This window comes from Eleutherodactylus coqui, chromosome 2 (genome assembly GCF_035609145.1).
Source record: "Eleutherodactylus coqui strain aEleCoq1 chromosome 2, aEleCoq1.hap1, whole genome shotgun sequence".
Classification (NCBI taxonomy): Eukaryota; Metazoa; Chordata; class Amphibia; order Anura; family Eleutherodactylidae; genus Eleutherodactylus; species Eleutherodactylus coqui.
The window spans coordinates 206290781-206303613 of record NC_089838.1 but is presented as its reverse complement, the minus strand read 5'-3'; the positions used below and the strand labels follow the sequence as shown (position 1 = coordinate 206303613).

General features: G+C 42.4%; 1 protein-coding gene across 3 annotated transcripts in view; it reads left to right on the top strand.

Moving 5' to 3' along the window:
- Positions 1–12833, top strand: part of TLN2 (talin 2) — a 207339-nt gene that overhangs the window by 118278 nt on the left and 76228 nt on the right. For all 3 annotated transcript variants that reach the window (XM_066592321.1, XM_066592320.1, XM_066592322.1), the window contains exons 17-24: positions 1459–1667; positions 2317–2415; positions 2503–2670; positions 3892–4186; positions 6028–6194; positions 6416–6544; positions 7408–7521; positions 10048–10161. In XM_066592321.1, the coding sequence (XP_066448418.1) occupies positions 1459–1667; positions 2317–2415; positions 2503–2670; positions 3892–4186; positions 6028–6194; positions 6416–6544; positions 7408–7521; positions 10048–10161 (1295 nt within the window). The remainder of the gene's footprint in view (positions 1–1458; positions 1668–2316; positions 2416–2502; positions 2671–3891; positions 4187–6027; positions 6195–6415; positions 6545–7407; positions 7522–10047; positions 10162–12833) is intronic.

The window sequence follows — 12833 nt, the reverse complement described above, 5'->3', positions numbered from 1 at the left end:
ATCTGATATCATGAGGATAGATCATCCATCAGTGTTATAGTCCTGGAAAACTGGTATAATATTTCTAGAGCAATGCACGAACGCTTTTACATAGCAGTGACGCTGCTTAATCACGGTGTGTACATGATGAAAGATAAGTGTCTTGTCTTGTAGAATATGCTTGGTAGGTGTACTGGTGTTATGAATTGTTGTTGAAGGCATTATTTCATATACAACCACACTCCATAAGATGTGCCCTTGCTTAGTTCACCACTCTTCTAATTCTATGATAAGTTCCATAACTTGCTTTACCTACTTTGTAGCCGACATTAATGGAGTTTCTGCACAAGTGCAAATTCTGCCACTGATATAGATCAGAAGTCTTAGGGTCCTTTTACACTGCAAGATAAATTGGAAGAGGCATGCAACCAGTGGTGAACTTCTGATTGTATATCCTTTGCTTGGCATGCGTTTGTACTGAACAATACTATAATTAGATAGTGATCGTTCATTGGATCATAACCATGCCTCTAGTCAACCCTTCTGCCACTTCTTTCTGAACAGTAAATCTTTAACATGCCTGTTTACACCAATTGATTAAAGGCCCATTTATACAGGACGAATGTTGGGCAAGCTATGCCCAACACTCATCCCTGTGGGTACTCTCTCCCTTGCTGTTGCACAGGAGCAAATATTGCTGGCTCGCTCACAGAGCGTCCAGCAGGGAATCGGGGGCAGCTGGAGGAGATTTCGCTCTTCGCTCTCCCCCGCCCCTCTTTATTCACTTAACACAGCAGCCGTTCAGTACTGAACGGCTGCTGTTTACACTGAACGGTGATTATTTAGAATTTTATGCAGCTTAAGATCCAGAATGATGATCGTTGAGTGTAAATGGCAGCCGTGAACGGTTGCTGTGTTGAGTGAATGGAGAGGGGCGGGGGAGAGCAAGGAGTGAAATCTCCTCCAGCGGTCCTGGCTTCCCGCTGAGCGAGCCAGCGATACTCACTCCTGTGCAGCAGCATCGGAGCCAGTACACACAGGGACGTGTAAATGGGCCTTTACAGTAGATGAACAATAATTTTTAGGTCCACGTGAAAGACCCAGCAATAATCTAATAATTTATCACTAATTGTTTTGCACAATAATTAAGTGTGCAGTGAGCAACAATCAATTTAACAATTATTTGCACAATATTTGTACTGTGTAAAAGGGCCTTTCGTGATAGTTAAGCCCGTTGTACTTGAAACCGTTGTTCCTGTGCTTAGTGAGCACTCCTACACAGAGCACCCAAATAAGTGCATTTTTTCCATCATCTATTAAACTTAAGCTTGTTAAAGACACAAATGCTACAAGCATTTTAGACTTATAAAATTAAGGATACGTCCTTAACAAGTGTGATATCTGTGTGTCATTAAGGTACTCATTAGCATCACTGGGCTTAAATTTCTATACACATCATTTACATTTTATTCCTTCTAGGGGATCCATCGGAGACGGACTACACAGCTGTGGGATGTGCAATTACCACAATTTCTTCTAATTTGACGGAGATGTCTAAGGGTGTAAAACTGTTGGCTGCTCTGATGGAGGATGAAGTCGGAAGTGGAGAGAAGTTATTAGGAGCTGCAAGGACACTGGCAGGGGCGGTCTCTGATCTGCTCACAGCCGTGCAACCATCTTCTGGAGAAGTACGCCTTCAGAGTTTATTGAGGGATACATAACACTAACAATATATTTTATAAAGGAGAAAAACTATTGTAAAACTATAAAGCCAATGGGAATGCCCAGAGTTAGAAAAAAAAGGTTTACCTTTTAACAAAAAACAGCAGTTGTTGTCCATGGCTTTATGTCTAGTATTGCAGTTGAGTCTCCTTCCCTTCCATGGGAATGTGCTGCAATACCAGACACATCCCATAGGTGACGAACGCTGTCCCTGGAAAAAAGTAAACTTTTTTTTTTTGTATGTTCAAACCCTGGACAAACCCCTTCAATCCAGACTGTATTACAGACATTTCACCGTTCCACTTAGAATGGTTTTGTTCCACTGTAGTCTGCTTAGAACTGGTTCTTATTATTCTAGTTTTATAATTGCACAATTATTCTATTTTTAAGAGCGCAATTAAGTAACTTTTTTTTTTTTTAAGTGAACTTAATTTTAATAGAAAACTATGCGAAGCCTCAGTGGTCAATGAACAGTGTCTTTAACAAATGATTGGACGTTATCAGAAATATCATTGATCCTATTAATTGAAGCATTGCAAATGCTTTTTTTCTCCCATGAGACAAACAGTGCTATCAAAATATATATCAAATGTATATATTTGCTTTTTGTTACAGCCCCGTCAGACCGTTCTCACAGCCGCAGGCAGCATAGGGCAGGCGAGTGGAGACCTGCTTCGACAAATTGGAGAAAGTGAAGCGGATGAGCGATTCCAAGTAATTATGAAATATTGAGATTGATGATGTGCTCTTTCCCATTACCGCCTCCTCTCTACAACTCCGCTTATGTGTTCTGTATCCTAGGATATATTAATGAGTTTGGCAAAAGCTGTAGCCAATGCAGCTGCCATGTTGGTCCTGAAGGCCAAGAATGTGGCTCAAGTAACGGAAGACACAGTACTACAGAACCGAGTGATTGCTGCTGCTACTCAATGTGCACTTTCTACCTCCCAGTTAGTGGCATGTGCAAAGGTGAGCCCGCCAACACATATCTGATCAGTCACGTACAGCGTGTAAAATAAGGGTCTTTTTTTATTTCATTGGACTGAAACTCATGCCAAAGATCACCATCAATTTACATTATTTGTGTCATGGTTGGTTTTTACAGGACCCAAATAAACATTTCCTCCTCCATGTTTAGATAATGTTAAAAATATATCTGTAATGTTCTTTCTTGATCTGTGAATGCAGAAAAAAATTGGGCCAGTGCCTGATGGTGTAGTAGTTTAACAGTTGGGAAATATAGAAAATGCTAATATACATACGAGATCTAACATGGAAAAAGGTTAATCAAAATGGGGGGGGGGGGGGGGAGCGTGGGATAACATCTCTGTTTGTTGCCTTTTGTTGTGGAGGAGGCAGTCTACTGATTGCAAGATGGAGATCCCAATTCATCTGTCATTTTCTAAATATTTGTTATAACTTACTTGCTAGTTAAAATACAATAAAGTGATCTTGACATTTTGCAATTACCGATTGCTTCTTTGGAAGACTAATATGACTGTGCTGGTAGCCAGCTCTCCCCACAGTCTATTCGTCCTCTTGTCTTTTCCTGAACAGCGCTCCAATTAATAATTGAAATGTTGATCTCAATTTTATTTTAATGAGCAAAATTCGTTATTCATATATTCATATTCATGTATTGAATGTTGGTGTATTTCTTGGCACTTGCCAGCATGCTGTTCTGCCTTTTGTAAGTTTGCTCTTGCATTCCAGTCTCAGTAAATGAACTTGCTTGTATTGATTTCACTTTGTTTTGTACATGCTGTGTACAACCTGGGGTGTGCACACATTCCCATTTTGCCCAAGGCTGATATTTAATTAGAGCAGACTAATGGCTACCAGCCTTGAGTTCATTTTGAAGGCCTAGGCCCATAGAGAGATGCGTATGTTAGTGTGGAGTCCTCCTACAAAGGTTGCTTGGTGAGACAGTTGGCTAATATTTTGATTAAGCTGTAAAGGCCTAAGAACATAAAACTGCCATACATAATAAAAATGCCAAACTCCTATTCCGTGCTGGCATATTTCTTGGCGCTTGCAGCCTGCTGTGGCGCCCTCTGTATATGTTATGCATTACAGTCGCAGTGATACGCACCTGCTTACATTTTTTCACTTTGGTTTGGAGATGTTGTATAACCTTGTGTTCTTTGATTTCGTACTCCTGCCAGACTTAATCATTGGTCTCTGTTGTAGGTGGTTAGTCCTACTATTAGTTCACCAGTATGTCAAGAACAACTCATCGAAGCTGGGAAACTGGTGGATCGCTCTGTGGAGAACTGTGTGCGAGCCTGCCAGTCAGCCACAGAGGATCCTGAACTACTGAAGCAAGTTAGCGCAGCAGCCAGTGTGGTCAGCCAAGCTCTTAACGACCTCTTGCAACATGTTCGCCAATTTGCCAGTCGTGGAGAACCCATTGGCCGCTATGACCAGGCAACAGACACGATCATGTCAGTAACAGAGAGCATATTCAGCTCCATGGGGGATGCAGGTTAGTGCACCTAGTAGGCAGATGACTTGGAATATACTAATCTGACTGTATCACAATAACTAGTTATTAGGTACGATTGCTCAGAGATATGGTTGTACCAAAACTTGTAGTTATGCACCCATGTAAATGTTATTTAATAAGACCATTTAATTCTGTAATTACACTGTTTTTCAATATGTAATATCTCTTAGCTTTCAACAACAGCACTGGAAAATTGAACAAATGAATACTTGAGATATACAGTTGTGGTCAACATTATTGGCATACAAAGCTAATATCCTCAGGAATAAGAGCCTATGTACTAACTTTTTTATCATTAGACTATTTAATAGCATGTCCAAATACATTCAACTAAAAAGTTCAACTGACAACTTATATGCAGTCATTTCTGAAAAAGCAGTACATAAACACAGTATATGACCTGGACAGGATTAAGGGCACCCTTCCATAATACTTGGTTAGGAAACCGTTGCTAATAAGACAGCCTCCAAGTAGTTTTTGAAGCCATTTGTGAGCTTCTTGCATCTGTATGCTGGTAGTTTCTTCTGTAATTCTCTCAAACTTTTGAATGTTCTCAAGGTTTGTTTCTTCTCCCAATAGTGCATTTCAGCTTTCTCCAAAGACTTTCAATTGGACTGGAATCAGAACTCCTTGGTGGACAGTTTAAAACAGTCTGTTTCCTTCTTGACCATTCTTTTATGCTTTTGGATGTGTGCTTTGGGTCATTATCCTGCTGTAGAATCCTGTGTGTTGAACTGTAACTTAGTTTTCGCACACTTGGAAGTTCATTCTAAAATGCTCCGATAATCCTCTGATTGCATTATTCCTGTAACACATTCAAGGCCTCTAGTCCCAGAGGCAACAAAGCAGCTCCACAATATTATGGATCCTCCACCATGTTTCTCTGTTGGTAGGGTGCACTCTTCTTTATAGCCCTTATTTCGCTTATAAACATAACAATGGTCTGCATTTCTAAGAAGCTTTAGTTTGGTTTCATCTGCCTATAGAGCATTTGCCCAGAAAGATTGTGGTTTATCAGGTTAAATATCCCCCCCCCCCCCCCTTTAAATGCCTTTCTTAAAGCATTAGGGTCCTCCTTGGCTTTCCTCCACAGAGCCTTGTTTTGTTCAGTGTGGGGCATATGACATGGGTTGGAGACCATCATTCCAGATGTCTCTAGCGCAGCCTGGAGTTCTTTGGTTGTTTGTGGTTTCTTTTGTCGCATTTCAAACCAGCTTTCATAGGAGTCTTTTATCAGTTTTCCCTTTTTTTACCTTCTTTTTCTTACCACATCCTGGAAGATTCTTGACTGTTTCATGAATAACAAACTTCTTGAAGACATTTAGAACTGTTGAAGCTGGGATGCCATGGTCTTTGGAGATAGTCTTGTACCCTTTAGACTGCTTGTGCTTGGTGGTAATAGCAGTTGTGGTCCGCTCAGACAGCTCTTTTCTCTTTGCCATTGTGAACAAGTAATAGGGAATACAACTGGACTTATTAAGAATCAAGGCCACCATTCATAGGCTAATTACAGTCATGTCCGCATCTAATTAATCACAGGTTAACCTTATTTTGCCCGACGCGCCATTAATCATGTTCTGGCGTTGTTTTCAATTTTGCATGCTTTTTTTTTGGTAAGTTTTTTTTAAAATTTTTGTCTCATTTCTGTATCAGACATACAAGTCTATATATATATATATGCAGTTTCACTAAATACTTTATTTCAAGAGAGGTTTTCTGTGGTGTACTTAATATGCAGGGGTGCCAATAATGTTGACCACTGTAACCTTATTATATACATATAATATATATTTTAATAAGACAAGCATGTTTATTTGCAGGAGAAATGGTGCGGCAAGCACGGGTGCTAGCTCAAGCAACTTCAGATCTGGTAAACGCTATGAGATCTGATGCGGAGGCTGAGCTGGATATGGACAACTCTAAGAAACTTTTGGCTGCTGCCAAGCTTCTAGCGGATTCTACTGCACGTATGGTGGAGGCTGCAAAGGTAGGTTGATAAGTGAGGAATGATTGCTTCCAGTATTAGAGTGCTATTACATTAGCACCACTAGCAGCTTAGTGCTAATTACCAATTACTTTCAAGTATAAGTCCAGTAATTAAGTCTAGATGGCAAGTGCTAGCGGTGGCTGCTAGTGCTTATGTACCTAGCCCCTTTACATATACAATGGTGTGTGATTGACGCTAACGAGGCCCATATTTACTTGCAGGGAGCTGCTGCCAACCCTGAGAATGAAGATCAACAACAACGACTTAGGGAAGCGGCAGAGGGTCTGAGGGTGGCTACCAACGCAGCAGCCCAGAATGCCATCAAGAAGAAGATTGTTAACAGGCTTGAGGTGAATAGCTTTAGTCTTCTGGCTTCATAGAAATAATTTTGAAAAGTCAAAAACATCATACAGTGACAAAAGGAAAAATGAATCCTGAGTGGCTTCTGTGACATGGTAGGGCTCTAAATTTCCAATAAGGTACATTACAACATTTGTTCCTTGATTTCTAATATCAAAGAACCATGGCTGCTCGGGGATCGGTTTTTAAGCACATGTATGTAAGCTGATAAGACTTGTTCGTCGACCTTTATGTCCTGTTACTACTATGTATTGCTTTCATATATTACAGTTGTATACACCCTGCCCTCCGCAGCACCGCTTCCTCAAGCCAATGGTCCATTTTAACATATTAGAAATTTAGAACATTACAATTGTGCTCTTTTTCCTTACACAATATTTTCTTTAGATAGTAAATGTTCATGCCATGTATTTTCAAGACATTTTATACGGCCAAACCTTGTCTAATTCCCTTTTTCGAATTGTCTGCTCTAGTGTGCAAGAAGCACAATATGTCACCAGTCACAAAATCCGCAATGTAGCTGAATGGACAGTTGGATGTTGCAGACATTCTACTCAGTCCTTGTTAAAGAAACAAAACCAGTTGTGTTACATTATAAAATGAAGGCACACTTCAGAGCCACAATATCTTTGACTAAAGCTTCATAATGAGCGGAAACGTCTCCTGCAGACAGCGAGTGTGTCCTCACCATAGAAAATGAAATTAGAAACATATTTTTATGACTGAGGAGCTTTCTTTTATGATTGCTATAACTTTTACTCTCCACTACATTTGATTGTTCAGTCATTCTTTGGTCACTGCTCTTTCGTTGCAGTAATTTGTTTCACATTCATTCTCTGCTTGATTATTGCAGGCTGCCGCAAAACAGGCCGCTGCAGCTGCTACCCAAACCATTGCGGCTTCACAGAATGCCTCCGTTTCAAACAAGAACATGGCGGCTCATCAGCAGCTGGTCCAGAGCTGTAAGGTAACTGAGAGACCGCTGGATTTAAGTTTTTACTGCACTGCAGTGATATACTGCTCGGGGGAAAAAAGGCATGCTGGATGATGATGCAGGCAGCATTAAGGTCTTAGCATCTACAAACTCTTTCACGTGATGTGCCCAGTGTGAACCTGCTCTTACCTGTAAAGAGAACAGGTTGCCAGTGGCAGACCTGCCAGTTTCTGGTGGTGTTTGGGGATTGCCAATCAAACTGCATAGTTCTGGGCTGTGATCACAAGTCCCTCTACAGGTTGTCAGGCCTTCATGTCGTGGAGTCTGTTTCTGATCAGAAATATGCAGACTAGTAGCCCGCTGGAGGTCATTTTGTAGGGTTCTGGCAGTGTTCCTCCTCACACAAAGGAGCAGATACCGGTCCTGATGTTGAGTTGATGCCCTTCAGCTCTCCTTGTGTAATTGCTTGTGTCTTGGCATCTGTTCAGTGCTCTTCAGTCTGTGCTGGGAGATAATAAACTTTTTTACGACAGCAAATATGGATATGCCATCTTGGAGGAGCAGGACTATCTGTACAACCTGATTGGGCTGCAGCTACCACCTCATGCTACCAGTAATGAGAGGGACACTAGGAAGAGGGTAATTGTAGCACACTATAATTGTCTGTGACCTTCAGCTGCAAAACCATTCCCTTTTCAGTGGCTGCTATGGAAAGCGCTGCCCCCCCCTGTCCACAAGCGGAAAATCGTAGCGATTCTCCGCTCGCGTGTGGCAAATAGCAGCATGCTGCATATTGCTGCTATTCTCCGCGGTCAGCCTATCTGTCAGATAGGCTGACCGTGGAGATCCGTCTGCTGGCTCCTGCTCCCGGGCGGTAGCTCGTGGACAGGCAGCCCAACTCTTGCTTCTCCAGTGCAGTTGTTGTTATGTTGTTTTTTGCCAAAGCAGGTGAAATAGTGAGGGTGATCAGTAAGTGGAACAAGTTACCACAGGAGGTGGTGAGTTCTCCTTCAATGGAAGTCTTCAAACACAGGCTGGACAAATATCTGTCTGGGATGATTTAGTGAATCCTGCACTGAACAGGGGGTTGGACCCGATGACCCTGGAGGTCCCTTCCAACTCTACCATTCTATGATTCTATGAAATTGATTCGCAATCACTCATGCTCCCTAACTGGACAGATTGATATCGTGAAGCTTAAAGGATGTAGGCTAATACTCTGATGCTTAAGTGTCCCCTTAATCTTGATCAGTATGTGACTACTGCTCTGGCTTTTATCTTATCGTGTATTTTAGTTCACGAACCTTTGAAGTCAAAGTTATGTTCATGTTACTTTAGGGCTGAGAAGTGTGATGACTTTCTGTGAGCTTGAAACATGATGCCGTGATACACTGCCTTGTGAAGGTTTTTCCCGCATTACAATCTGCAATTAAAATTGATTTCTTGAGGTTTGTGCCATTTGATTTACGCAACATGATGACCACTTTAAGAACTTTTTTTTTTCTTTTAAACTGAGGCACATAATAAAGGCAAAAAAAAAGGAAAACTTTATGCACAATTATTCACCCCGCTTGAAAGTCAATACCTTGTGTAGCCACCTTATGTTGCAATCACAGGTGCCAGTCTCTTGGGGTCTGTTTCTGTTAGTTTAGCACATCTAGGTATTGGATATTTGCCCATTCTTCCAGGTAAAATAATCTTCAGGTCATGGCACAGGGGGCGGATACGTTTGCACCATATTGTGAATACAGCAATAGTGTATCATCTGTAAAGTATGCCTATCATTTCACAAAACTGACATGGGATAGAGATGGATGTGTACGGTTTATGGGCTATTATTCACTGTTTGTTGCTTGGTATATCCAATAGGAACCCAAACGGTATTGCACTGAATTTATAGTTTGTGTCCCTTCTTATAATCTGAAGCATGTTAAATAATGGGTATACTTAATTTTTTTTTTTTCTGAAATCATGCCATTCACAAGTAAAAACATTCTACTATTCAGGGAAGATAGGGATAAATGAAGTATCATCCAGTCTCCGTTGTAGAAGACAAGTTGTCTCTTCTCAGATTAGACTTTTTCGGTTCCCCCTCTTCTGTATTATTGCTTATGTCTTACTATTCGATGAAGATAGACATTTAATGGTTTATACAAATGCAGACTGTAGATTGCAATCGAATATCTCACTAATCATCTTTTGGAATTGAATTAAAATGCAATGCCAGGTGCAGTGTTTCAGTTTGTCGTTCTGCTTCCAGCCGTACTAGAAGGAATGCAGATTGAGATTTGGGGACATTTATCAGAATTAGTGTAATGGAAAAATGGAGCAGTGTCCATTGGAACCAATTCATCTTCAAATAAAAACCTATGAAAAATTACAGCTGGAATCTGATTGGTTGCTGTTGTGAAGTCTGGCAGTTTTCCTTTACAGTAGTTTTGATAACATTTACCCAATGTATGCTATTTAATGCACAGAACAATTGGCAATATGTTATGTGAAATGTGGATAGTGATATGCACGCCTCTTTATTAAGATTTGCAAACTGTGTTTCTGCAGGCTGTGGCCGATCATATTCCCCAGTTGGTACAAGGTGTACGAGGCAGTCAAGCCCAGGCGGATGATTTGAGTGCACAACTGGCTCTAATTGTTTCCAGCCAAAACTTTCTGCAGGTAAGAGACGGCTCCTTTTCTTATAGAGCATCTATAAGGTCGCTGGTAACGTAGTGCTCACTCCCGCCGATAGCGCTTGCTTATTAGTGCTAATTCCCTGGCTGAACTTGCAAGTCCAGATGCAACCCAGCTATTGGCTCTATAAAGCCAGCATTAGTGGCACTTATATAATGGCACCCTATATCGTTACACTTTAAATATAGAAGTAAGGATGATCTAAGCGTTCAGGTGACTTTTCAGAATATTCTGTCAAGGGTGTGTACGTGAGGAATAATAGTAATTTTTCCATGATATCTTTTGCATTTTTTTATTTATTTATTTTTTCTTCCCTTCTGTAAGCTCTACTTCTAATTGACACTTTTTCCTTAGCTCCATACATTATACACATAGAGTAGAGGAGATCTTGCTCAACTGTTTCTCTGTAGCACACTTTCAGAAGCAGCAGCTTGGAGGACATTATACAGCAATACTGAGCAGTGTAGCTGTGATTTCAGCTGTAGAGTGAGATAAAATACTTAATAGAAGTTGTGTCTCTCCCTTCAACACCTCTCCCCCCTCCCCCCCCCCCCCCCCCCCCCCCCACACACACACACACACTCCATAGACCTCTGTGGATAGCAGCTGTAATCTGATCTGTCAGTGTAGAGTTCTATGTATAGGTTTCACCAGTGAATTGTAAGTGATCATTTCAGGAGGCAAGGGAAAGCGAACAGGATTTTAATAGGTGGAGGAAGAGGTAATTTTACTGCAATGAGTTAAAAGTTTATCTTTGTACTATTGATTTATGAAAAAATTAACATTTAGCTATGCTTTAATCCCTTAACACCACTGGACATATAGTCCTATGTGTGCGGGGTTTATATGAAGGTGCTAGTTGTCTGTGGTGATAGAAACCCACCCGCAACAGCCACGATTGGCGCTGACACTGATTCCGGCTGTTAAAGGGGTGGTCTCGCGAAACCAAGTGGGGTTATACACTTCCGTATGGCCATATTAATGCACTTTGTAATGTACATTGTGCATTAAATATGAGCCATACAGAAGTTATTCCACTTACCTGCTCCGTTGCTAGCGTCCTCGTCTCCATGGTTCCGTCTAAATTCGCTGGCAGCTTGCTTTTTTAGACGCGCTTGCGCAGTCCGGTCTTCTCCATTCAGCACGAGCCGCTTCAGTGTGCTCCCCGCTACAGCTCTTCTGCGCATGCGCAGACGAGCTGTCACTGCTCGGGAGCGCGCTGAAGCGGCCATTCTGCACCATCCTCTGTTAGAGGAAGGTGCAGAAACTGGAGCTGCCCAGCGGAGAAGACCAGCCCAGCCCAGCAGCCCCGAGAAGCGTCCCAGGTAAGTGATGGGTCGGGGGGGGGCTGCCGCTGCGCCGGGCTGCGCCGGGGGGGGGGGGGGGGGGCTGCCGCTGCGCCGGGGGGGGGGGGGGGGCTGCCGCTGCGCCGGGGGGGCTGTCGCTGCGATGGGGGGGGCTGTCGCTAGGCCGGGGGGGCTGTCGCTGCGCCGGGGGAGCTGTCGCTAGGCCGGGGGGGCTGTCGCTGCGCCGGGGGAGCTAGCGCTAGGCCGGGGGGGCTGTCGCTGCGCCGGGGGAGCTAGCGCTGGGGAGCCGGGGGCTAGCGCCGGTTACCTGCTGTCTGGTCGGCGGCTGCGGGGCGTCTGGTCGGCGGCTGCGATGCGTCCGGTCGGCGGCTGCGATGCGTCCGGTTGCCATGGAGACACAGCTGGCGGCGTCTCGGGAGCGCGCACGTCGGGCTGCAGCGAGCGACGGGGAAAGAGCCGGCGGCCATCTTGAGGAAACTTTTATAACTTGCTGAAACGCTGGAACGGTAAGTACGAACCAGCTAGAAATGTCATTTACAGGGGGGCTTAGTAATGTGTGTTTAATGGGGGGGACTGGGCAAAAAAAAAAATTAACTGCTTCCTCGAGACATCTCCTTTAACCCGCTAAACGCTTCTATTGATTTTGACAGTTGCATGTAAATGCCCTGATCATTGTTTGGTGGTGCTGAACGGCCCTCCGCGATGAGATCATTGCAGCTGAAGGCCCCTAGGGCATTCTTGAATGAATGCTTATGAAGGCATTTTGACAGACAACCCAGGGTATTATAATGTAATACTGTGGTCTTAAATGATTGCAAGTTCAAGTCCCCTATGGAAACGAAAAAAAAAGGTAAAAAATGTGCAAACAATTTTTTTTTTAAAATTAATTTATTTTTAAAAAAATGATAAAAAAAAAGCAAATGTTAAAAAAACTCCCATTCTAATAGTATAAATAAAAGCATTTTTGTATTCTGTAAAATTTCTATCTATCAAAGTTACACATTATTTATGCCACACGGTGAGCGTAGTCATTGACATTTTCACTAGAGAATTGGTTTACTTTACAAAAAGCCATCCCTTTTGAGTTTAGCCAGGAAATCCACTTGATTTAAAAAAAAAACAAAAAAACACAGTCCTGGTGTGTGGTAGAGTATGTCATGCGGACAGTCATGGCTTTTTGTAAGCTCTCAGTATCAGATTATGCAGTAATGCTGTAGGTTAGGTCATGTACTTTTTTTCTTTTTAATTCATTTCATTTTTATTAGTAATAATGATGGATTCTACAACTTTTTTTGAAATATGGACTCCTGATGCTGAAGCCCTTGTTTGTTACCAGTCATCTGCTACATG